Source organism: Mustela putorius, unplaced genomic scaffold, assembly GCF_011764305.1.
Source record: "Mustela putorius furo isolate JIRA1106 unplaced genomic scaffold, ASM1176430v1.1 tig00003898_pilon_pilon_pilon, whole genome shotgun sequence".
In the NCBI taxonomy this organism is placed as follows: Eukaryota; Metazoa; Chordata; class Mammalia; order Carnivora; family Mustelidae; genus Mustela; species Mustela putorius.
This window is the reverse complement of record NW_025422047.1, coordinates 6766599-6791699: the sequence shown is the minus strand read 5'-3', so window position 1 is coordinate 6791699 and position 25101 is coordinate 6766599. Positions and strand designations below refer to the sequence as shown.

The following is a 25101-nucleotide window of genomic DNA, read 5'->3' as shown; positions in this document are numbered from 1 at the left end:
GGCCAGCCATGAAGAACTGTGGGGTGTGTGTGTGTGTGTGTGTGTGTGTGTGTATGTGTGTAAGAGAGAGAGGGAGGTAGAGAGAGAGAGAGCATGCAGAGGGTGAATTTCAGGCCCTGTCTCCCTCTAAACATGGCTCATTGCCATTGCTGCCTTGCGGCTATCACATGTAAGTATGGAGCACTGTATGTGGAGTCTACTTTCAGAGTTCCAGGTATTTAGTGAGGCAGAGCCCACTATTCTCTGGATTTCCTCATTTTCTTTGGGGGTTTCAATCCAATTTTGGGATGTCATCTACTTTCAAGGGAATCTGTATTAGGGAGCAGCCTCCCACTTGGGTCGCTCATGTCTACTCTAACCTCATTTCCTCTGATGCTGTTCTAGATCCTTCTTCACTGTCTGGGATGGGTTTTAGTTTCTTCCTTAGTTGGCAGGAAACAACTTAAATCCCATCCCAATGTTTTTCCTTTAAGACTTTTACTTAAAGTGTGCTCAGAGGGCACCTGGGTGGCTCAGTGGGTTAAAGCCTCTGCCTTTGGCTCAGGTTATGATCCCAGGGTCTTGGGATCAAGCCCTGAATCAGGCTTCTGCTCAGTGGGGAGCCTTCTGCCTCCTCTCTCTTTCTGCCTGCCTCTCTGGCTATTTGTAATCTCTGTCTGTCAGATAAATAAATAAAATCTTAAAGTGTGCTCAGTCCTTCAAACTCTGACTCTTGATCTCTGAAGAGAGATTTTTTTTGGTCCCCACATAAATATTTGTAGTGAGGAGAGGAATTTTTAAAAATTTCCTATTACATTTAATTTTGATATAATTTCAGATAAAGTTTCAAGAAAAGCACAAAGAATTTTCAAAAGCCCTTTATCCAGATTCTCTAAGTGCTAACATGTTGCCACATTTGCCTCTGTCTCTCTACATGTGTGTCCCCTCTATCTCCCTCCTCACACAAGAACACTTGCCTGTGTGACCCACACGCACTTGTCAGGAAGTCAGCATTGATTCACTACTATTATCCAGTCTACGGTTTTCTTCATATTTGGTCAATTGTCCTGCTAAAATCCTTTCTATCAAGAGAAAATTGATAGATCAAAAGAAAACTGGTCCTGTATTACACTGCATTGTCATGTCTCTTTAGTCATTCTTGTATTTTATGACACTGGCATTTTTGAAGAGTATAGCTTGATGTTTTGTAGACCATTCTCCAGTCTGGTTTGTTTCTATTTCCATAAGATTAGGTTCAGGTTATGCATTTTTGGCAGGAATCCCACTGTGTCCTCAGTGGATCCTATCAGAAAGTGCGTGAGGTCAATTGTCTCATAACTGGTGAGGTGAACCTTGATCACTTGGTTAAGGTGGTGTCTGTCAGGTTTCTCCACTTAAAGGTACTAGCTTTCCCTTTGTACTGAGTAAGTCATCTTGTGGGGAGGTACCATGAAGCTATTGTATCATTCTTCAAATTTTTACCCACTACTTTTACCATCCATGGACGATTCTTACATGAATCAATTATTATGATGATGGTTACCCACTGACTATTTTCTAATTCCATTACTTCTTCTATAGTAATCCATTTTGTTTTTGTTTTACTGTAAGGAAGAGTTTTCTAAAGGAGGACTTTGGAAATTCAGAAAATGTGTTTTCTTTTCTCTTGAGGAGTTACGCTCCTGCAGTTGAATAACTGACTTTCAAAACTGTTGTCCTTAAGCTCAAAGCTGAGCTGTAAGGCCTTTTGCTCAAAGCTGTGCCCATCTTCCATCTGAGGTTTGGAGTGTACAGAATACCATTGACACCACTGGTGAATAGCCACAGGATCACAGGAGGAAGTTTAGCCTAGGAAAAACCCTTAGGTGAAAATTATCTCCAAATATCACTTTGCTGTAACAGTTTTTAGTATTGTAAGTTTTCACATCCTTGTGTCTTTCTAGGTGCTTCTATGTAAAAGTGAGCGAAATTGCCAATAAGAAAGAGTTATAGGATCAAAAATAAATATATTACCTCTTGAAAAGAACTTTAAACCTTTCTGTCTTTTACACAAAAGTAGTTTACCCCTCTCCCACCCAAGGCTTCCAACACTGATTTGCTAGATTAACTAATCAAAGATTATACAGGATTAACATGGTAATGTCAGTCCCAATGATGCTTTGAATTCATTGTTTTGAATTCCAAATTAGGGAACTGGAATTGATACATTTCTTTTTACCCTCAGACATAGTATGTTTTGAATTGGGTGATTTTTGTGTGTGGGGGTGAATGTATCTTCTGCCAACTTCCTTTGCCTATGTCATCTTTAAGAGGGTGGTTGAACCAGGTTTGTTTCAGAGATAGAGTCTCTTGTGTTAAGACCTAGAGATTTAGAAGGAAAGGATACTTGTTTATGTTAGCAGTTTCTTGCAGATATACAGCATCTACATTAGCTAATGGGAGAAAATAAAATCAATTACACTGAAAGAAGAAGAGTTGAAAAAAACACAATTTTCTTATTTCTTTATGGGTATTAGCCCAAGAGCACAAATCCCAAAGCTATCCCAAAGAAAGAAAGCTAACTGCTTAGAGTCTCCTAATTTTCTCATTCAAATGTATGTTTTTTTCTTAATGACCATATATCTGAAATCTTTATTTGGGGATCTAAAAGAAAAAAAAATACAAGGTTATTCAGTGTGCCTATTCTCTGTATTATGGACGTTGGAATTTTGGAGTTAATGTAATATTTTAAGATACCCTTGTACATTCTCTTTGCATAGAAGTCCTAGGGAAATGCTTTTTGACTATCTTGATTTTCTGCTGTTTGTTTCAGTGGCTGTATATAAAGATGATTATCATTTCTACCTGGAAGTGACATTTAAGAAATGTGTATGTGGAGGGGATTGAGAAATATTGTGGAGAATGTTAGATCTTCCTTTTAAACAACTGTTCGTGTAGGCAACGTACTTATTTTGTGTATTAAACAAGTGATTTTTTAAATTGGTAGATGCTGGTCCCTATGAGCATGAAGACACCTTTTTCTCAGTGTTTCACACTCAGCTCCCTCCAGAAGAATATGAAAACTGTATACAGAAAGTCAATCAAGGTATGTTTTAATTTGTGTGTTTTAGCATATTGTCACAAGAAAATACTAGCTATATGCAGAAATATTCACAGATGAAATCATCTGATGTGATTTAATCCAGAGGTAGGTAAATGGAAGTTAAGGTTCTAGATGAAACAAAATTGGTCACGAGTTAATCATTTTTGAAGTTAGTTGTTGAGGGTTTATAATACTATTCTATTTTTTGGATATTTAGATTTTATATAATGAAGAGTTAAAGAAAAGCTGGCTTCAAGTAACTTAAGCTAGAAAACTAGCTTAAAAAAAAATTATAGAAATAATGCTGGGGGTAGACAGCTTTTTTTTGATTCCCAAGCGCATATTCTGTGGTTAGTCATGAGAGGGAGACTCACTTTCAAAATTGTGGAAAAGACAACAACCGATCCAGGTTGGGTTAGGTGCCTACCACTGGTCCAACCAACTTATCCAACTGAGCAAGAGTTGGTGTTAATATAGGAATGTGGCAGCTTCGACTGTTGGTCACCACCAGGGTGGAGAGGAGAGGACCTTGCTAGTTGGATGGTTCTAACCAGACAATCCGATGTTTTTTACTACAATTAATTAATTAATTAATTAACTAATTTATTTATATCTATTTGAGAGGGAGAGAGCACGAGAGTGAGAGAAATTGGGAGAATGATTTGGGGAAGGGGCATAGAGAGAAGCAGACTCCTTGTGGAGCAGGGAGCGCAACGTGGGAAGGGATCCCAGGACCCTGGGATCATGACCTGACCTGAAGGCAGACACATAACCCACTGAGCCACCCAGGTGCCCCTAAGAAACTGTTTTAAATGTAGACATGAATGCATTTAATTTGAGTTATTTTAATGTTGTATTGTTTGAGTATATGAAACAAACTGAGTGAATAGACTTCGTATTTCAGCTTAAAAGACTATTCACAACTTGGATTATGGGGAAAATGTTGCATATTTTAGATTTAAGGAGGCCACTCACCAAAACTCATACTTTAACTATTGGTAGTTGACTAAAAAATGTGACCTATTAAAGAAATAAAATCCCAACGATAAAATACAGATTGATTTGCCTAGAAACTTGTAACTTAAATTTGAGTGAAACTTTTTTCTTGCCCAAATTTATTTTTGTTTGAAAAGAATTTACATCCAGAGATCTTACCCTTTTGCTGGTTCTTTCCAGCTATTGTTATCAAAATATATTCTCTAATTATTAAATTTGAATGGAATCTTTGACAACGAGGTGTAAATATACTAACTGACTAGCTCCCTTAATCCTTATTGTTATACCCCCTCTTAAAAAACAAAGATAACTTTTCAGTAAACCTTGTCTGGATTGAGCCGCTGGCTGTTGTTTTTCCTTTTGGACTTTAATGTGGCAGTTTATCCTCTTTTGTAAGGTGGGGACTCCGTTTGTCATTTAGGAGTTTTTAGAGCTTTAAAGAAGCAGTCACGTGACCTTGTTTTAAATGCTTTAAATGTGACCACAGTGAAAACAAGCTATTTAATGTAGGAAATAAGAGTTCATCTTGGGGCGCCTGGGTGGCTCAGTGGATTAGGCCGCTGCCTTCGGCTTGGGTCATGATCTCGGGGTCCTGGGATCAAGTCCCATGTCAGGCTCTTTGCTCAGCAGGGAGCCTGCTTCTCTCTCTCTCTCTGCCTGCCTGTCTACTTGTGATCTCTCTATCAAATAAATAAATAAATAAATAAATCTTTTGATTAAAAAAAAAAAAGAGTTCGTCAGTATTTTTCTTACCCTTGTTTTGAGCACCCAGGGTCTGAACAACCCAGAAGTTGACTCGGGCCTCTTTTCAAAGGTCGAGAAAAAGTGACAGACTGAGATGAGCTCTCAGGGTCTGCACAGATGGGATGTCAAACATCCAGAACCGGGGCATCTGGGTGGCTCCGTGGGTTAAGCCTCTGCCTTCGGCTCAGGTCATGATCCCAGGATCCTGGGATTGAGCCCTGCATCCAGCTCTCTGCTCAGCAAGGAGCCTGCTTCCTCCTCTCTCTCTGCCTGCCTCTCTGCCTACTTGTGATCTCTGTCAAATAAATAAATAAAATATAAAAACAAACAAACAAAAACCATCCAGGACCCTTATGTCCAGACTTCGCTTAAAAGACAGGTTTGAACAAAAAGTTACTGTTCAGAGAGGATGATGGGATATTAATAGAATCAGGAAATGACTCTAGTCTTTAGGGAAAGTTTTGTTTCATATAAAGAATGAGATAAAATATATTGTATTAATTAACTTCATCAGAGTATAGTTGACACACATATTACACTAATTTCAGGTTACAACGTAGTGACTCAACAAGTTGACACAGTAATCTATGCTCACTGTAAGTGTAGCTCCTGTCACCATGTGACACTATTATGATCCCATTGACTATATTCCTTATGCTGTGCCTTTCATCCCTGTGATTTAGTCATTCCCTAACTGGAAGCTTGGATCTGTCACTGCCCTTCATGCATTTTGCCCATCTTTCCACTCTCCTCCCCTCTGGGAACCATCACTTTGTTCTCTGTATTTATAAGTATGATTCTGCCGTTTGTTTCTTTATTTATCCATTTGTTTTGCTTTTTAGATTCCACCTATGCATGAAATCATATGGTAATTATCTTCCTCAGTCTGACTCATTTCACTTAGCATAATACCCTTTGGGTTTACCCATGCTGTCACAAATGGCAAGATCTTTCTCTTTTTCATGGTTGAGTAATATTCTAGTGTCTATATGTGTGTGTATCATGTCTTCTTTATCCATAAGAATAAATCTCCATATGTATTAAGTTTCTGGATTTGGAATTTAGAAGTTTTTCTATATGTGCTTTTTTTTCTTATATATTTTAATGTATGCTTATATATTTCAATGCCTGCTTTATTTCTTATATATTTAATGTATGCTTAATGTAATTTTAATTTAAAATTTTAGCATAATGGACAATTATAATCATGAAAAATTTTGAACTTTTTAAATATTAGATTTTACCTTTGATGTGGGAGGAAACGAGTCATTGATCAAAGCAGAAAAGAAACATTTCTCAAATACAGAAAAGACTGAGCTTAGGGGTAAACACAGCCAGGATTTTATCAAAAGAAACATTGAGGTATGTACTTAGAAGTTTAGAAATCAATATGTAAGATTAAATGAGTTATGAAATGAAAATAGTTGTGTTCATGGTCTTTAAATACTTTTTTGATCATGATACATGTATATGTAATTGAAACAGTGAATGTAACTGAAGAAAAGTTCTATGGACCATTACTTCACTTCGCTGTTTTTTATTCCATTCTACCTTATATTACCCCCTTTAAAGATGCTAGCTGCTGTTTGGTACATTTGTTTCACTACCCGGAAACGAACCTGGTTCTTGCAGTTTGAAACACGTTTGTTTAGATAATAGCTTCAGACAATGTTTCCCAGATTTTAAATTGCATATTAGTAAAATTGGCCTTTTAAAGTAAGGAGACTGAGTTTATAGTTGGTGTATTTAGAAATTTGCAAGGAAAATGCTCCTGGAAGAGCTGGAGAGGCCAACAGGTTGTCTGCCCCTTTCCCTCTCCAGTTAGCTGAGCCTCCAGGAAGCCCACTTGTCACTTGCCTTGATTAGCTCCTTGCGTTAAGGGCTCAGCCTTGGTCTTACATACCCTACAGCCTGTCTTGGTATGTCCTCAAGGCAGACTAACGCAGGGTAAAAGGGCTCCTCTATTAGACTAGAATGCTGATCAATTAATGTACAGCAAGAAATGTAGGTGCAGTGGACAGAAGGCTTGTGACAAACCACCCAGGCCATTACCAGATGAGTTACTAGGTGAGTGTGAAGTTATTCACAAGAGGGGAGAGTTAAATAATTCCTCACAGTTCAAACCTGATGTTCCTTCCACAGCTGGCATGTCATTTCCAGGCAGATTGGATTCATGGGTCAACGTGCCAATGACAGGATTGGCCTCTGGGACTCCTGCTTTTTCTCTTCATGTCCCTCTGATCTGAAGGAAACTTTCTCCAGCTTGATCTCTTTGCACTGGCCCATGTTGATTTACTTAATTTTCCAAGAGTGGTAGTGTTTTTTCTCAGAGCCAGCCCCACTATGGATTTCCCTTTTCCCCTTTTAACAATAATAGCTGACTCTTTATTCAAAGTCCTGATACAACGGTTTGGAAATGTAAAGGCAAGTTCATTTAGGAGCGGGCAGGATGTCTGGCTTGCAAGCAGGCACCTTTGTTTTGGGTGCGATGGAAGAGCGGTTTTGAAATGGGTGATGTTGAGAAGGACAAGAAGAGTTTTGTTTGGAAGTATGCCCAGTGCCCTACAGTGGGGAAGGGAGGGAAGCACAAGACTGGGCCAGATCTCCACAGTCTGTTTGGGCAAAACACAGGGCAGGCCCCTGGGTTTTCTTACCTGGATGCCACCAAGAACAAAGGCATCGCCTGGGGAGAAGAGACACCGATGGAGAATTTGGAGAATCCCAAGAAGCACATCCCCGGGACAAAACTGATCTTCACTTGCATTAGGAAGACAGGGGAGGGAAGGGCAGACTCGATAGCTTCCAAGAAACCATAGTTGACCACTACCTTATTTATTACAAAACAAGAATGTCTCATGACTTCTGTGTGTACCGTATTTCCATTGATCTCATATACCAGAACTCAGATCATGGACGTGGCTGATGGAATATTCCTTTTGGACAGTCCTCATTGAAATAAGATTGGCTTGTGGTTAAATGTATCTGATTAGCTTTTTTAACTTCTTTAGTAATTCTGGTTCAGCAAGCGCTGTCACTGTTTTCCCCTTCTAGAGAGATGATTGGAATCGATTGGTAATGTTCGACTTTTCTCAGAGATGGTAAATGCCATCTTGGGAGATGGGCTTTCTATTTTGATTTATATAAGTGTTACATTTATTTAAATATTGATGAAATTCCTTTACTATCTTACAGAACAGCAATACTCAGCTGTGTTTCATGTCATATTCATTAGCTTGGTAAATGCAAGGGCTGAAGACAAGCTGGCATTGTCCATTTTCTCTTTTTGGTCTTAACTCTGCCAATTTAATTAAAATTCCCTGCATCTAAAATGTTGCCTTTTGCTTAATGAAAGGGATTTTTCATGTGGTTTATGTACAGTATTAAATCAAGAATATTTAACGCTTTTCACATTTTATGGATGATTTATAATGTAAGATACTTTTAGGATAGTGTGACAGGACATGGTAGCAAACCTGTCTTGTGAATTCCTCACTAAGTCAGACAAAGTTATAATTCAGGATTGTCTTTTAAACAGCTTTTTGAAAACCTAACTGTAGAATTACCATATATGTGTGATTGGTCATGGTGCTGTTATCAACTCATTAGAAGGATTAAAGTTGAGATATATCATCAGCACAAATTTGCAAGTTATGTGATAAAGCTTCAAATACTTACAAATAAAATCACATTAAAAAAAGAGCAATTTCATTTGGTAGATACATGTCACATAGGAAGTGGCAAGAGCTTCTTTCCAAATATCTCAATATATTATTATATTGATAAATACTATATAAAGAGAGGTTTGCCAACTGCCCATGTTTGTTTTATCTTATATTTTAAATAAAATGTTTGCTAAAATGGCTAACACGAGGGCCTGCTTAGAGCAGGAGTATCTTTGCTTGGAGCAAAAATTTGGCATCGAAGAAAACTACCTCGCAAATGAAAAATGCCTGATCTCACAGATTTTGCCCAAGTGTATCTGTGCTATAGAAGGCTCAGTTCCCATTTTTATTTTCCTGAACTATGAATTGTCTTGAGTATTTACTATTTTTTATTAAAACATTCCGTAGTTGGCCAAGGATTCAGGGAAGCCAGTGGTTATGATGGACACAGAGAGGAAAAGGCTGATCGAACTTTTGAAGGACTTAGATGACAGAGATTTGGGGCTGCCCTGTCCTGAGGTATGTAAGCTCTAATATTCAATGACCTCTATGCTTCATCTTCTTTTTTTTTTTTTTCTGTAGTTTTGATTATTTATTTATTTTGGGAAGAAATTTATTTATTTGACAGAGAGCGAGCACAAGCAGAGGGAGCAGCAGGCAGAGGGAAGAGGGAGAGGCAGGATCCTCACTGAGCAGGGAGCCTGATGTGGGACTTGATCCCACGCCTCTGGGATCATGACTTGAGCTGAAGGCAGCAGCTTAATTGACTGAGCCACTTAGGCGTCCCTCAACTTTTTATTTAAATTCCAGTTAATTAACAGTCTGTAATATTAGTTTTAGGTGTAGGGCTTAGTGATTCATCACTTACATACAATACCCAACACCTGTGGTCACCGCAGCCTGTGCCCTCCTTAATCCCCATCACCTATTTAAACCACAATCCCTCCCTCAACCCTCAGTTTGTTCTCTATTGTTAAGAATCTGCTTTATGGCTTGCCTCTAACTTTTTTCCATCCCTATGTTCATTTGTTTTGTTTCTTAAATTCCACCTATGAGTGAGATCATATGGTATTTGTCTTTTTCTGAATTATTTCACTTAGTGTATGTAATACTCTCCAGCTCCAGCCACTTTGCAAACAATGCCTAATCTTGTCTGATCTTGGAAGCTAAACAGGGTTGGGCCAGTTTAGTACTTGGATGGGAGACCTCTACACTTCTTAATTTTTATTTTTTTATCATGTTATTGACTTCTTATCACAAATCTGAATACATCTTCAAATTATGGGACAATATTTAAAAAAATCCTGTTTTACAAAATGATGTTGATTGAATTTTTCAGATTTATTCTTGGCCTATTTGTTATCAACTCTCCGAGGATTATGTGATGTCACTGTGAGAGTGACTACACATTAGTGATCACAGTAACCTCTTTCTGAGATGTAATAGGGCTTAGTCACTGATGACATATCTATGTGTTTCTCTGTGTCCTTTTATTTTGGACATTTCTTATTATCCCTAAGCTGGCTCCAGGGTATTTTGGTGTCATCTTCAGTAACCCTAAAGAGTACCATCCTGCTTCCGCCTTGAGCATCCAGGTCCCTGAAGCGTCCAAAGAGGGGAACAGCATGCAGTCCAGGGTTCAAATGTGGGGTTTTTAGGGTGTGGGCCAGTCCCACGAGCAGGGGAGTGGCTTAGCATTTGTTCTGGTTTGCCTACTAAACTTCCAGCAGTATCCTTTACTTCTACACAGAAATGCATTCTCCTGGGTATCTTGAAGCCCCTAGCCCTGTCACCTAGTTTTATTTCTGTATGTTTAATAGAGGCATGATGGAGTGAAGGCTGCTGGCATCCTGCCCAGATCCCTTTTACCTGGTATCTTCTGTGCCTCCATCCCCCTACCCTGTGTCAAGGCCACATAGCTGCCTCCTTCCCTGGAATCTGGCCTTGCATTAAATGGGAGCTGAACAGCCTAGGGTAGCTCCCCCTCTCCATTCCCATCCCCTCCCAAATCAAGACAGGCTTGGGTCTGTGGAGCAGTTTGTCTTCCAGAGCTTCCCCAGGGGTCAGCTGAGGCCACATCCTTGCCTGGTTGTGTTTCCCTTGTCCTCACCTGCTTACCTCACATGGCTTCTCCTGGGAGCGTGCCCTCAGAAAGTCACTCTAGCAAGAATCCCTGTCTCAGGTTTTGCAACTAGACGGGCCTCAGATAAGTAGGTGCAGGGGGTAGTTTTTGCTGTTTTTGCTGTAGGGACACAAGCTGTGTGTGAGCAACAGTACCTGTGACCAGCGGGGGAGGGCGTGCCAAGCCTTTGAGGCCCTCATTCCTCCTCAGCTGGTGGCTGAGGCTGGAAATCTCAGCCCAGGGCTCTCTGGATCCTCCAACGCATCAAGAGAAGCTAGAAATTCAGATTGTCTGTGGGAAATACTTTTAATACATTTAGATGTTGACAACTAATTTCATTTAAAAATGTCCTGTGCAGGCAAACAAAGTTGCTACCCCACCACCCTCACCCCAAATCACAGACAAATCTGCATATGTCACAGACTACAACCTCGGAAATGTTCTTTCCTGAGAAATTGCAGGCCCAGCGGGGGCTGTGTCTAGGAATGTAGGAAAGTGTTGCTGTGTCTGGGGCTGGCGAGATTGCCTGGGGAGATCCATCCCCTGACAGGCAGAGGATAGATAGCGAGGCCTCAGAACAGCTGGTATGTTCTCTGAAGCAGAGGCGAGAAGTAGGTAAAGCAAACTGCTAACCTCTCACAGAATCTGGAAATATTTTAGCTTTAGAATTTGTGGTAATTAATTTTATTAACAAAAGCTAAGATAATAAGACTTTTTTTTTTTTTTTTAAACAGTAGGATTTAAGGGACCTGCGTCTCATTCCTGGTTTCATTATTAAGATGTTAGGTGAGCTGCTAGCCATTGGTTCTCTGGGTTCCAAACTATGGCATGGTAGATCTTCCTTATGTACCCAGAAAGGATTTAACAGTGAATTTTTATTATTAAATATTGCCTTTTACATATTATTTTGGTTAGTATTTGTGTCTTGTCCCTCTCTTTATTTTTAACTCTTTTCTATCCTTTACTTTTATTTTTAGGTAGATTATTTACAAATACCCTATAGCTGGATTTTTGTTATTGTTGTTGTGTCTTTGTTTCTTTATCTTTTGTTATTATTTACTTATTCTTAATCTTTTAATGAGGATATTTGATTTATTCATTTATATTATGACTTCTGACAGTGTTTAGACTTCCCCCCATCTTGTTATTTCTTTTTTTTTTTTTTTTAAAGATTTTATTTATTTATTTGACAGAGAGAAATCACAAGTAGATGGAGAGGCAGGCAGAGAGAGAGAGAGGGAAGCAGGCTCTCTGCTGAGCAGAGAGCCCGATGCGGGACTCGATCCCACGACTCTGAGATCATGACCTGAGCCAAAGGCAGCAGCTTAACCCACTGAGCCACCCAGGCGCCCCCCATCTTGTTATTTCATTGATTAGATTTATTTTGTTTTCTTTCTTTCTTTTTTTTTTTTAAAGATTTTATTCTTTTATTTGACAGAAAGAGAAAGAGAGAGCACAAGCAGGTGTAGCAGGAGGCAGAGGGAGAGGGAGAAGCAGGCTCCTTGCTGAGCTGAGAGTTGGATGTGGGACTCGGTCCCAGAAACCAGGGATCATGACCCGAGCCAAAGACAGACACTCAACCGACAGAACCACCCAGGCAGGCGTCCCTAGATTTATTTAGTTTTCTTAACTTCATCTCCTTTTCCTCTCATAGTTTGAGGATTCAGTTCAGTATTTTATATCTGATCTGGTGCTGCTAATCCTCAATTTCTTAAAATACATTAAAATGTCTGTATTTTTTTCTCAACTTCAATAATTACCCTCTAAAATCTCGTCTCTTAACAAGGCAGGACCCCGGCACCGTGACCCAAGCCAAAGGCAGAAGCTCAACTGACTGAGCCACCGAGGCACCCCATCTACTATATTCTTAAACCATACCAAACTTCTTCAAATTCCTCAAATTTGCTATAGTCGTTGGCACTTATGTGTGTCTTTTTCTTTCTGGAGTGCTAACTCATCCTCCCATTTCTGACAAATGACTGTGCAACTAAAAGAGAGTGACTAGGGTGGTAATTACGTTTTAATTCCCCAGAACCTCCTGCCCTTGGGTGGTTCTTTATAGTGGCATGTTTAATTGTGAAAACAGGGTAGTCTTTTGAATCTCTCTAGGATACTAAGAATTTTTAAAAGGTTTCTTTTTTTTTTTAATATTTATTTATTTTAAAAAAGATTATTTACTTGAGACAGTGAGAATGAGAGAGAGAGAGAGTGAGCACAAATGGGGGAAGGCAGAGGGAGAGGAACAAGCAGACTCCCTGCTGAGGAGGGAGCCCAATGTGGGACTCGATCCCAGGACCCTGGAATGAGCTGAAGACAGATGCTTAACTGACTGAGCCACCGAGGCGCCCCTAATTTATTTATTTATTTATTTATTTTAATTAGAGAGAGAGGCAGTGAGAGAGAACATGAGCGAGGAGAAGGTCGGAGAGAGAAGCAGACTCCCCGTGGAGCTGGGAGCCCGATGTGGGACTCGATCCCGGGACTCCGGGATCATGACCTGAGCCGAAGGCAGTCGTCCAACCAACTGAGCCACCCAGGCGTCCCCTTAATTTATTTTTTTAAAGTAATCTCTACACCCAGCAGGGGGCTCGAACTCATAACCTGGAGATCAAGAGTTGCATGCTTCTGCTGAGCCAGCCAGGAGCCCCTAGAAGATTTCTTTCTGTTTGGGGAATTTACACTTGTAATGAATGGCACTCTCCAAAGCCATTTTGCCTCTATTGGCAAAATGAGTTTTGCGTTATATCTCAAATTACCCATATCTAAATCAGTGTTGAATGTGAGGGTTTGGTTGTAGACCCGTGGTTACCAGACTGAGCGCTCACTGTAAAGGAGGGTTGTGAAGAGCATTTTCTGGGTTCTGTCTTAGGGAGGCAAAACTTCTGAAAGCTACAAATTTCCCACATTAGCAAGGTGCTAGAAGATGCTAGATGGAAAAACATGATACCATCTCCTACATATTTCATATAATTTCCCTCTGTGACAGAATAATGCATGAAACATTTACATTTCTGTTGAATTTAATCTGACATTCTCTTTTATTTCCAGTGTCATTAAAAAAGAATTCCATTCAAATAAAAATTTTGGATTTATCACCCAAATATTTAGCCATTGGTTCCATAGTTTCATTATTTGGTGACTCATTATTTTTCATTTAGATCATATAGTATTTATATCCCTTGTTTTTAGGAAAAATTAATGGGAGTTTCTTATTTGTGACAAAAAACTATTTTTTATAATGATGTATAATAACTTTCACTGCCAACTCACAAGTGTATTTAAAATGTTTATTAATATATCATATCCTTGTATGGATGTACTACAATCTCTTCACTTTTCCCTATTTTTAGACATTTGGACTTTTTGTAATTATTCTTTACTCTAAATGACATGGCAAAAACATATAAGTCAGTGTTCTGGGTTGCAAGAAACAGAGATGGACTTCAGTGGAAAGAACAGAATAAATGTATTGGAGAGTTGTATAGCCCACAGACTTGGTGGGAAGTTCGGCAGGTATCAGGATACCCAGAAACATGGCTATGGAAACTCCTTAGAAACAGGCTGGTTAGGGGTTGTGTCATAGCCAGCAGTCACCCCACTAGATGATTGCTGCTACCAGTACTGGTAAGCCCAAGATTACTGCTATCGCCATTAATTACAGTCTCACTTCCCCTGCATCTTTGTATCTCTTTCCCTCAAGAGTCAAAAATCCAGGGTGTTGACTTCTGACTGGCTAATTCTGGGTCATTTGCTTGTCTTCCTGATGCCAAGGGTGGGCAGAAGAGGTGTCTGTTAGAGACCTGTTTCCTACTAAGGCTCATACAGTGTTTGGTTTTGCTGAAACAGGAAGGGAGATTGGATGCTGGGATTAGGGCGAGACATGTAATTCTTGCTGTGTGAGTTTTTGCATGTATCTCTTGTGGTTACCACTTAGGGATTGATTCCTGGTATTAGAGTCATGAAACCAAAGTGTATGAAATTTTTAAACTTCCTTGCCCTCCATTTGCCCTTTTATTCTTAGTTTTTTTCATGATTCTTCTGTCCTTGTGCTACATGTTTCTCTGGGTAACCTCATCCATTCCCATGGTTCAAGGGTTTAAGCCATCATAGAGATGTGGGTGAGTCCATAATACTTATTTCCAATCTAGGTCTCTATCTTGAACTTCAAATATATTTAACTACCTAACATAATCTATGGATATCCTAGGGACATCTATGAATATCAGAAGTTCCCAAACAGAATTCGCCATTTTTCTCCTTGAACCTATTATGTCTTCTGTAGTCCCTCACTTGGTCAATATGACCACTATACACCCCTAGTTCTCAGAATCCAGATTTTGTTTTTCATCTTTGATCCTTGCTCCTCCTTTCACTCTTCCATCAAATTATCTCCAGATTCTGTAAATTCTACTCCCTAATTATCTCTGGTATCTGTCCTGTGTTCTGTATTCCTTCGTTTGGGTGCTCATCACTTAAGTTCTAGATTATGGCTTCTGCTTTTTTTTTTTTTTTTAATTTAAAGATTTATTTATTTGAGGGAGAAAGAGAGCACATGCATGTGAATGTGAGTTGGGGGAGCAGCAGAGAGGGGGAGAGAGAGAGAGAATCCTTGAGGAGACTCCCCGATGCTCGATCCCAGGACCCTGAGACCATGACGTGAGCCCAAATCAAGAGTTGGCTGCCCAACCGACTGAGCCACCCAGGTGCCTGAACTTTTGTATCTTAACTGGAATTTCTGCTTCCAGTCTTGTCTTCACCAGCTCCAGTTTGAAAGATTTTATTTACTTATTTTGGAGATAGAGAGTGAGAAAGAGCATGCATGTGTGCACAGGGGGAGGAGTAGAGGGAAGAGGGACAAGCTGATTCTGTGCTGAGCACAGAGCCCCACATGGGGCTCAATCCCACCACCCTGAGACCATGACCTGAGCTGAAATCAAGAGTCCAGCGCTTAACCAACTGGGCCACCAGGCACTCCACCAGCCCGTTTTAAAATGCATAGCCAATCATGTTGCTTCCTTGATTAAGATGTGATGAAGATTGATTATTTCTTCCAGGAAGCCTTCTCCAACCATATTATCTCTCTGCTCCCTCATGTCCACAAAGGTTTTTGCCCTCACTGTTCCCCATGGCACCTTGGGCTCACCAGCACTCTTGATACCTTGTTAAAATCTTTGCTGCCTAAAGACCTAGAACTCCTTAAAAGCAAAGCTTATGAGATTCTTACTGAATGACCAGTGCCCAGTGTAATGTCTGTGGACGTTGGGTGCTCAGTACAGGATTTCTGAATGAACGTTATGAATACACTTTAACCTATTATTAAACATGTGTTTGTTGAAGAAGGAATTAGATGACCAGTTAAACTCATGGGACCAAACAGCTGCGTTTATAGATCCTATGTTACCTTTCAGGGACAGATCTTGAAAATACCATGTCCATTATGGGGGAAACACTATTTCTTCCTATTCAACATATCAGAAACCACTTTTTCAAAGTGGAGAAATGAGAATGCTGTAAGAACCAAACTGCGAGGCTAAGAGATTTATTCCACAGGGAAAAACCCCACAAAATGTAGGATATACTTTATACAGATTTGAGAGATAATGAAACCATACATAATATAATTTTTTTCTTTCCATATCCCAATGTTAATTTTGTGGGTTTTTTTTTTTTTTTTTGATATTGTTTTGGGGTGTGTGTGTGTGTGTGTGTGTGTGTGATGAGCATTGCTATTGCTGTAGCAGTTTGAAAGGTATATTTTGGAAAGAAAAAAACATAGCATTGGAATGACTTGGTGACCCTTGCTTGTTTGCTCTTAGGGGGATCAGTCTGGCTGGCTGGTTCCAGGAGAAGGATACACACTTGCAACCACCCAGCACCAGCAGCTTGCTGAAATTGACTCAAAGCTCCAAGAACTTTCTGCAGCCTCACCAACAACTTGCAGCATTTCTCCAAGACTTGAAAACCAGAATGATCAGGTAGATTTAAGAGCACATAGATTGTTCAGGTTTGTGCGCTAAAGCTAGTTTACAGGATTTGACAATCTGCTTGTTAACTAAAGAGGTTTCTTCCCAAATGTTTTTTCCATGACTACGAACTCAGTGACAGTAAGTTCCATAAGTGTGTGTGTTGAGTGTATTTTTCTTTGGTGACTTCACTTCCTCTTCATTTTCCTTTCAGTTGGTAATTTGCTGGGAGGGGTCCCTTGGGAAATATTTGTTTTGATGTTATTATGTTTTTCTGATTTAAGCTAATTCTTGATCATGATCAGAAGACAGGCTAGGGAAGAAAATTGATAAAGCACTCATTTGTCCTTTAAGAGCCTTACTTCTCTCTCAATTCCTCTGGTTCTAGGTATCAGCAATGGCAGCTGCTTGTCCCTCATGCTGCCAGATTCTTCTTTTAATTTAACATCAAGGAGTGAAGCTCATTCCGCTGATGACTTCTCTCCTATGAGGATTTTGAAATGAATGTGTTTCCTCTCTTGCTAGCTCTCTCAAAGAATTGTTTACAATTTTCTGTGTAGAAAAACAGAAGAGTAACAGCAGCTTTGTAAAAGTAAAATTCTGTGTCTCACCCCTCAATGCTTCATAGGATCTAGTTTGGGGTCGAGTGGTAGTTTTTACTCAAAGAGAAGACGGCTAGTCTTTTGTTATTCTACCTCTTCCGGTTTTGTAGACATTTCACCAAATCATTTTCTGTACGTGACTTTTTCAGTCCTAAAAAAGACTTAAAAATTAATATTCTATAGGTAATAATTCTGTCTTATACGGAGTCTCGAAGCCATGGATCGAAGTTTGAGGATCTGGCCAGTTGAAACTGCTTCAGGGGAAAGGAGGAGCATTAAGATGTTCTAAAGCAAGTTTGGTTGCTGGCAAAACCTGTATGGAGCCATATCGGCTTCCTTAGCTTATGTGCGCTAGGGCCAGACACAGCTGCTGCTGAGCCTCTACGCACCAGGGGTGGCGGTAGTCAAAACCACTTGTTTCTGGACTGGGATAGGAGTTCTTGGGAAAGAGAGACTCGGAATCTCTGGCCCCACCCAAATGTACCCCAGGATTTTGACAGCAGTTACGCCACTCGTTTATTTATGTTCCTGGGTGTCATTTCCCAAAAGCAGGAATCCGAGACGGGGAAATAAAATTGCTCAGGGGTGCTTTTTGTTCTTTTTTGTGTTCTAGCTGATTTTGTTGTGGTTGTTGGTGTTACTGGACTTCAAGGGTAGTTTAGATCTTAAAGCCGAGTAATGATCCTAAACCTTTTCTGTGGCAGTCAAATGTTATTCTTTAAGGAGAGATGGAGAATTTAGAGATTTGTTTAGCTACTAGGGCTTAGATAAAGTGACTCTGGTAAGATTCTGTCATCATCATTTAAGTCACATTTTCAGAGTTCACATTTATAGTTCAGAAAAATATTTTAAAAATACTAAAAGGGAAAACCAGTGTATTACTTAGGTGTCACATACTGACATTTTATGTTTTTATGTGAAACAACATATGGATAGAGAGAAAAGAGAAAACTGCATTTTGGGACTCCCATTGGATACAGAAACAGAAATGTAACATCATAGCTGATGAAAAGAAATAATTAATGATTCTTGCATCCAAAAAAAAAAAGTGCCTTTGAGCTTTTGTTCATTTTCCTCTTGGCATTTCCTCATTTGTAACTAAAACCAGCATTGCACATTGAATTTTCAAGCCAGAAATGCTAACGTGGCAAATTATTTTGCAGATATTATTTTTGGATTGGAATCCTTTCTGGATAAATATACTAAAAAGTATCGTGGTTAAACCTTGCGTATCTGTGCAGTTGATGAATGGGCTCCAATCTGTTGCTGAACCACAAATATTCATAGTGCTTATTCACATGATTTTTATTTTTAACCCTTCTGCAAACCATTAACTCATCAGTAATTTTTCCTCCATGCTCCTTATGAAAGAATGTCTTTCAAGTGGAATATGAATTCTGTTTTTCAGCAAATTGGTTCCGCAATATTCATCAAGTGCTCCCTGTGTAGGAATTGTAGGGGACTGAACGACAAGGCAGGCGAATGTGGAACTGTGGAGTCAAAAAGCCTAGCTTCAAGCTCTGGCTCCTCCACTTCCTAGCTCCGAGGCCTTGGGCATTAATCAGAAGTGCCCGGAGTCCTAGTTTCCTTGTCTGTGCAGTAGTAATAATAGTATCATTCTTTAGGGCTTTTTTATTTTTTATTTTTATTTTTTAAAATTTCTTTTCAGCATAACAGAATTCATTGTTTTTGCACCACACTCAGTGCTCCATGCAATCCGTGCCCTCCTTAATGCCCTCCACCTGGCTCCCCCAACCTCCCACCCCCACCCCTTCAAAACCCTCAGATTGTTGAGGGCTCTTTTAAAGGGTGGAGAAGTTGATTGTGTAAAGTACTCAGCACTGTGTCTGACACAAAACTCAACCAATGATGTTATTATAATAATAATAAGCGACTTAAGGAACACCTTTTCTTTCTTTATTTACACATAGATAACTGTGGTACAAGTCCACATAGATGAGCACTATAGAAAGCTCTAGATGCAAAGTGCTGTGCTGCTACTGGGGAGAGAGAGAAAGCACACCAGAAGGAATATCAAGAAAGTCCAGTTCTACAAGTGAGGGAGAGGAGGAGGAAGGGAAACTAGTGAATGAGGAAGAAGGGGCCAGAGGTCCAGAGGAGATTGCCATTATACAGCATGAGGTTGAGAACTGGTGGTGTGCATGGCAAATTTGACCCACATATGGGTTTCCTTTAGTCCACAGAGGGTTTACAAAACTTTTTTAAGATTTATTTATTTATTTATTTGACAGAGGGAGAGAGAGATCACAAGCAGGCAGAGAGGCAGGCAGAGAGAGAGGCGGGGAAGAAGGCTCCCTGCTGAGCAGAGAGCTCCATGCGGGACTCCATCCCAGGACTCTGGGATCATGACCTGAGCCGAAGGCAGAGGCTTAACCCACTGAGCCACCCAGGCGCCCCTACAATTTTTTTTTTTTAAGCCAACATTTCAGAATTGGGTGAATTCATATAAACATCTATACTTCTAGTTTTTCTTGAGAAATGAGAGAATCCAGTATTTAACCTGAATCCTTGCTTGGCAGCATACAGGATTGCTTTGAGAGGCAACTGCGGCTTTCTGTGGAGCACAGATTGTCCCGTTAGCCACAGTATTCACAACTCCATGTTGTATTGTAGGCCCTGAGGCCTCCTTCACACACTGGGGTCACTTTCCCAGCCCCTGTGCAGGCCGTCAAAATACGGTTGAATGCCTGCTTGTTTCATCGGAGAGGCTCTGGTGGCTGACATCAATTGTCCAGATTGGCACGTGCCTTCATCTCCAACCTCCAAGCAGCTTGTAGCACCCTGGAGGGTAGTTGTGGAATGACCTTACAGTGAAAGAAGTACCACAATATGGAAACTGATCTTACCAAGAGTAGAGAAAGTATGTCCTGGAGGGGAGGAGCACAGATAAAGGTTATTTGCTGAAGGCACTGTATTTTAAAAAATTCCTTTAGAGATTTATTTTGTTTTGTTTTGTTTTTATTTTCGTTAAGGAAACAGTTTCCCAAACAGGTTGAAATGTGTAGACTTTCTGACTTACCAACAATGGCAGCTATAAGGGGCTACAGGAGTAGGTATGTAGGCCTAGGAGGATAAACGTACTCCAGTCAGAACAATTTGAGGGGCTCCAGAAATGTGACTCAGGGATTAAGGAAGTCATTGTGAAAGGAGCAGTTAAGAAATCTTCTTTTCCTCTTGAGCTTGCTGATTAGGATATTCTCAGAGGATACCCTGGCCTGGCTCTTAAGTTTATGGCAATATTTTCAAAGCAGAATTTGGTGTTCATGTATCTTATTTCCTTAGTGTAAAACAAAGCATGTGGTCACATTCAGAAGGAAGAATGGCGTATTACTACTACTGCTGTAATGTGAATAATATCACGTGGGTGCCATTTTTACATCTGGTTTTTATTTTCATTTCATCTTAGCAAAAGAGAACTAATTGAAGCAATTTTTTTCTTAAGATCTGTGGTTTAACTGTGCGTACCTATCCATATCTCCAGTTCCTAACCCTCTAACAAATCAGTTAGTTCTTTCCTTATATTGTAAATCCCACCGTAAAATTGACTGATGTTCTATAATTTAGTCGCCATATTTTTTTGTAGCTGTCTTAGATTCCAGCTTTCTCCAGAAATATCTAAGAAATAGGAGTTACGTGGGTATTTAGTTTCTTAAGTCCTTAGCAACTGAATTCAATCATAAATTCTATTCAGTTTGGCTCTTGTAAAGAAGTGTAATTTATTCATGTCTCATGCAATCTGTCTTACTAAATCTAGAATTACAGTTCATGGTTAGATTTTTTTTTCCCTGTTGGAGAGGATCTTCCAATTGTCCTCATTGACAAGAGGCATTTCTCTGTCCCTAAACCAGCTAGTTTAACTGAATATAAAGGCCTCCCTTAGTTTGATTTATTTATTTTTTTGTTCTTACAATGTTTATTCAGTTGTACACATTTTGGTAAGACCAACAAAAAATTAATGCACGTTTGATTGATGAAAACTGTAGTTGTGTTCATCTTTTTTCTTACCAAGAGCATACTGTTGCTGACATCAACAATTAACTGTTTTTTTTTTTTTTGTCTCTTCCTGTTTCAACATTTGCTAAAGCTGAGGAAATAGAAAATGTTATTTGACATATAATCCTGAAAGATGTTTCACTGTTAGGTCCAGAGGTTTGCAAAGTCCCGATGATGGCCAAGTAGTCTACTTGATGTCAGACTACTCAATATACTGGTTGAGGGTAGGAAACTGGGAATTTTTTATGTATGCTAGGCATAAACACAGAAATCTTATTAACCATTGGCTCATTTTCAAAAACTATAGATGTATGCTATAAAAGCATGGATTTTTGGATTGAGGAATAAACAAGAAGTTGCTTTGAAGGTCATTGCTAACCTGTCCAACATTCCCAAATAAATCTGGGGAATTTCTCTCGCCTCTTATGTTTTACGGACTACTTAAAGTTTAAAAATTATTTATTTATTTATTTATTTGACAGAGATCACAAGTAGGCAGAGAGGCAGGCAGAGAGAGAGGGGGAAAGCAGGCTCCCTGCTGAGCAGAGAGCCCGATGCGGGGCTGGATCCCAGGACGCTGAGATGATGACCTGAGCCAAAGGCAGAGGCTTAACCTGCTGAGCCCCCCAGGTGCCCCTACTTTAAAGTTTATATTTATATTTCTTTTTTCTTTTTAAAGATTTTATTTGTTTATTTCACAGAGATCACAAGTAGGCAGAGAGGCAGGCAGAGAGAGAGGAGGAAGCAGGCTCCCTGCTGAGCAGAGAGCCTGATGCGAGACTTGATCCCAGGATCCTGAGATCATGACCCGAGCCGGAGGCAGAGGCTTAACCCACTGAGCCACCCAGGCACCCCTACTTTAAAGTTTATATTTATATTTCTTTATTTTTCTATGTTAAGTCTCCTGTGTAGTCAAGGCATCTTTCATTTCATGGCAATATACTAAAATGGTAAAAACAATTTGGCCAAAAGACTTTTTTCCTTTCTTCTTCTACTGCCTGGCAAATGACCCATCAGATGACAGAAAAATAGCAATGGCCTTTTGAAAAGCATAGCTTTTGAAAACATGGGGCACATTGGCTTTATTTAGGCAGGTTTGTATTTTCCTGTTTAGCTAGCTTCAAAGACCCCTGTTGGCTCAGTCAACACTACAGATATTTTTCTAAGGTTGAACTTAGAATCCTTTGCAGTCAACTAGTCAAATCAACAAATATCTATTGACCTCAAGGACAGTTCTCTTCTGGTGGCTTCTTGGGTATTCCCGTGCATATCACAGAGAGCTTTTCCTGAACTGAATTTTACTTTTACTGAATAAAAGCATTCCTATATGTCTCAGAAACATAGAAACCATATGGCCGGTCAGATAATCTGCTCAAACATTACTACCATAGGAATTGAAGATATTTCCTGAGGATCATGAAAACAGATAGTACTGGTTGGCACTTTGATGTGACAGCAGAACCCCTCTTGGTACCACAAGAGCTTCTTGAATATGGTGCCAGTGGGAAAGTTTTGGCAGAATCAATGATTACCTTTTTTTGCTCCCTCATGGCCTCTCTTTCCTTGCATGCTGTCCTTCAAATATTTGAACTATATGGTTATGCTATCAGATCACGACTGAGGAAGGATGTTACATATCCTTGGGTTCAGCTGTAGAGAATTACACACTCATAAGCTATGAGAGTTGGAAGAAAATTCTTTTGGAAGAAATTGAGACCCAGAAGGAGAAAGTGACTTGCTTAAAAGTATATTACTCGGGACGCCTGGGTGGCTCAGTTGGTTAAGCAGCTGCCTTCGGCTCAGGTCATGATCCCAGCGTCCTGGGATCGAGTCCCATATCGGGCTCCTTGCTCCGCAGGGAGCCTGCTTCTCCGTCTGACTCTGCCTTCCACTCTGTCTGCCTGTGCTCGCTCTCGCTCGCTCTCTCTGACAAATAAATAAAATCTTTAAAAAATATATATATATTACTGGTTACACCAGTAGAACTGGGGCTAACATCTAAGCATTGGACCAGTACCTTGGGGTACAGAGAGTCACATTGTCAGAGCAGAACAGAAATAGTCTTGGTAGAATAGTATTTTTGTTTTCCTAAAAATAAAATATGACTTCTGCTTATGAAATAAATACAAGGGTATTATAGAAAATTTAGGAAATACAAAAACATCTACGAAAAATAAGATGAAAGAGTCAAGATTTTTACCGTCAAGTTGAATTTCCTTCTAGTCTACTTCTCTACAAATACACACACACACACACACACACACACACACACACACAGTCTACCCATTAGAGTTTTGGGCAAGAAAGAGAAAAACATCTAGCTTGGATTTTGAAGATAAGTAAATGAAGGAACTATTAATAGATTTAAAGGAGCCAATAAGGGATGTTGGGACACCTAGGGACTAGCACCATTGAGTAGGGGGAAGAAGAAGTGTATTGGAGCTCAGGGAAAGCTGGAGCTATGGGAGAAGTACCAGCCATCCAAAATTGTAATCATAGAAGGTATGGGCAAAGGATTTACCAACCTTTCCCCCTTTGGCATGAGAATTTGAACGGTAGTTAACTTCCTCACTGTTTTCCTGGCAGTTTGATGAAGGTTGGAATGTTGCCAAGGGTTAGGAAGCAACTTTGCCTATGCTAAAAATGACGCCAGGACTGGGAGAATCATGAAGACCTGGTGGGGAAGCCATACCTTGGGTCTGTCTAAATGCAGTGATTACAGAGTGGCATGTCCCTTGCTAGGACCCTGTGGGGGAGTGTCTGTGGCGTCATTTCCAGAGATGATGTTCTTATGAGATAAAAAGCTTTTAAACCAGGGTAGCTTCCTTGCTCCTTGCACCTGAACTGCCATGGCATGGTCTGTAACAGAAACTCCCGCTGAGGAGGGAGTCCTGACACTGCCCTGCTGTGTTTCATGTCCTATGTTCTTCTCAATAACTTCTCTCCACATGTGGTCTCTGTCTTTGAGCATGAATATTCAGTTGAATCTAAGAAAACTCTCCTGTTGGGCACCTGATGGGATATATTGCTGCCAAAATAGGGAGGAGAGTGGGAAAATACTGCCAGCTCTCTCTTCTCCAGCTCTCCAGTGTCTCGCCACATTGACTAAACCTAACCACAAAACAGAGGTCAAGGGGAAAGAGTCCCATTGTCCTAGCTTGTGTCAGGTGCTTCCCATAGTTTGTTAGTTTATCATTCTCCTGTTGATGGACATTCGCCTGTATGCATAAAGCTGCTATGAACATGTGTGCATGGGGCTTTAGTCATGTTTCCATTTCTCCTGGATAGATTCATGGGAGTGGAATTGCTGGGTCCTAGGATAGACAGCATCGAACTTTTCAAGAAACTACCAAACAATTTTCCATAGTGGTTGTACCATCGTATATTTCCACTAAGAACACCTGAGAATTCCTCTTGGTCCACACCTTTATAATATTTGGTGTTAACAATTGTTTTCATCTGGGCCATTTTAGTGGCTGTGTAGTGATATCTTGTGATTTTATTTTACATTTCCCTGATGACTTACTGATGTTAGGATTTCTTCATGTACTTGTTTGTCATTCACATATCTTTTATGAAGTATCTATTCAAGTCATTTTTAAAGCTAGATTTATTTTTTTTTAGTATTTCTCCTTTATTATTGAATTGTGTGAGTCCCTTACATATTATGAATACAAGTCCTTTGACAGATTTGTGTGTTTTAATACTTTATTCTCAGTCTGTGGATTGCCTTAATGGTGGCTTTGAATAAGCAAAATTTAATATATTGATGAAGTCTGATTTAGAAATGGTTTTCTTTCTATGTCTTTTCTTTGCCTACTCAAAGATGAAAAAAAAATCATAGTTGTAAATTATTAAAATGCCATCCCTTTTAAAAAAAACGATTTCTATTTTGAAATGAAATCCAGTTTGGATGCTTTTCATTTCCCTACATTTT

General features: G+C 39.7%; 1 protein-coding gene across 1 annotated transcript in view; it reads left to right on the top strand.

Annotated features, from left to right (window-relative positions):
* The window catches only part of FSIP1 (fibrous sheath interacting protein 1), a 184349-nt gene that overhangs the window by 35650 nt on the left and 123598 nt on the right, over positions 1–25101 (top strand). Inside the window, exons 6-9 of the mRNA XM_013055402.2 lie at positions 2966–3064; positions 6039–6163; positions 8872–8982; positions 16402–16560. Of these exons, the coding sequence (XP_012910856.2) occupies positions 2966–3064; positions 6039–6163; positions 8872–8982; positions 16402–16560 (494 nt within the window). The remainder of the gene's footprint in view (positions 1–2965; positions 3065–6038; positions 6164–8871; positions 8983–16401; positions 16561–25101) is intronic.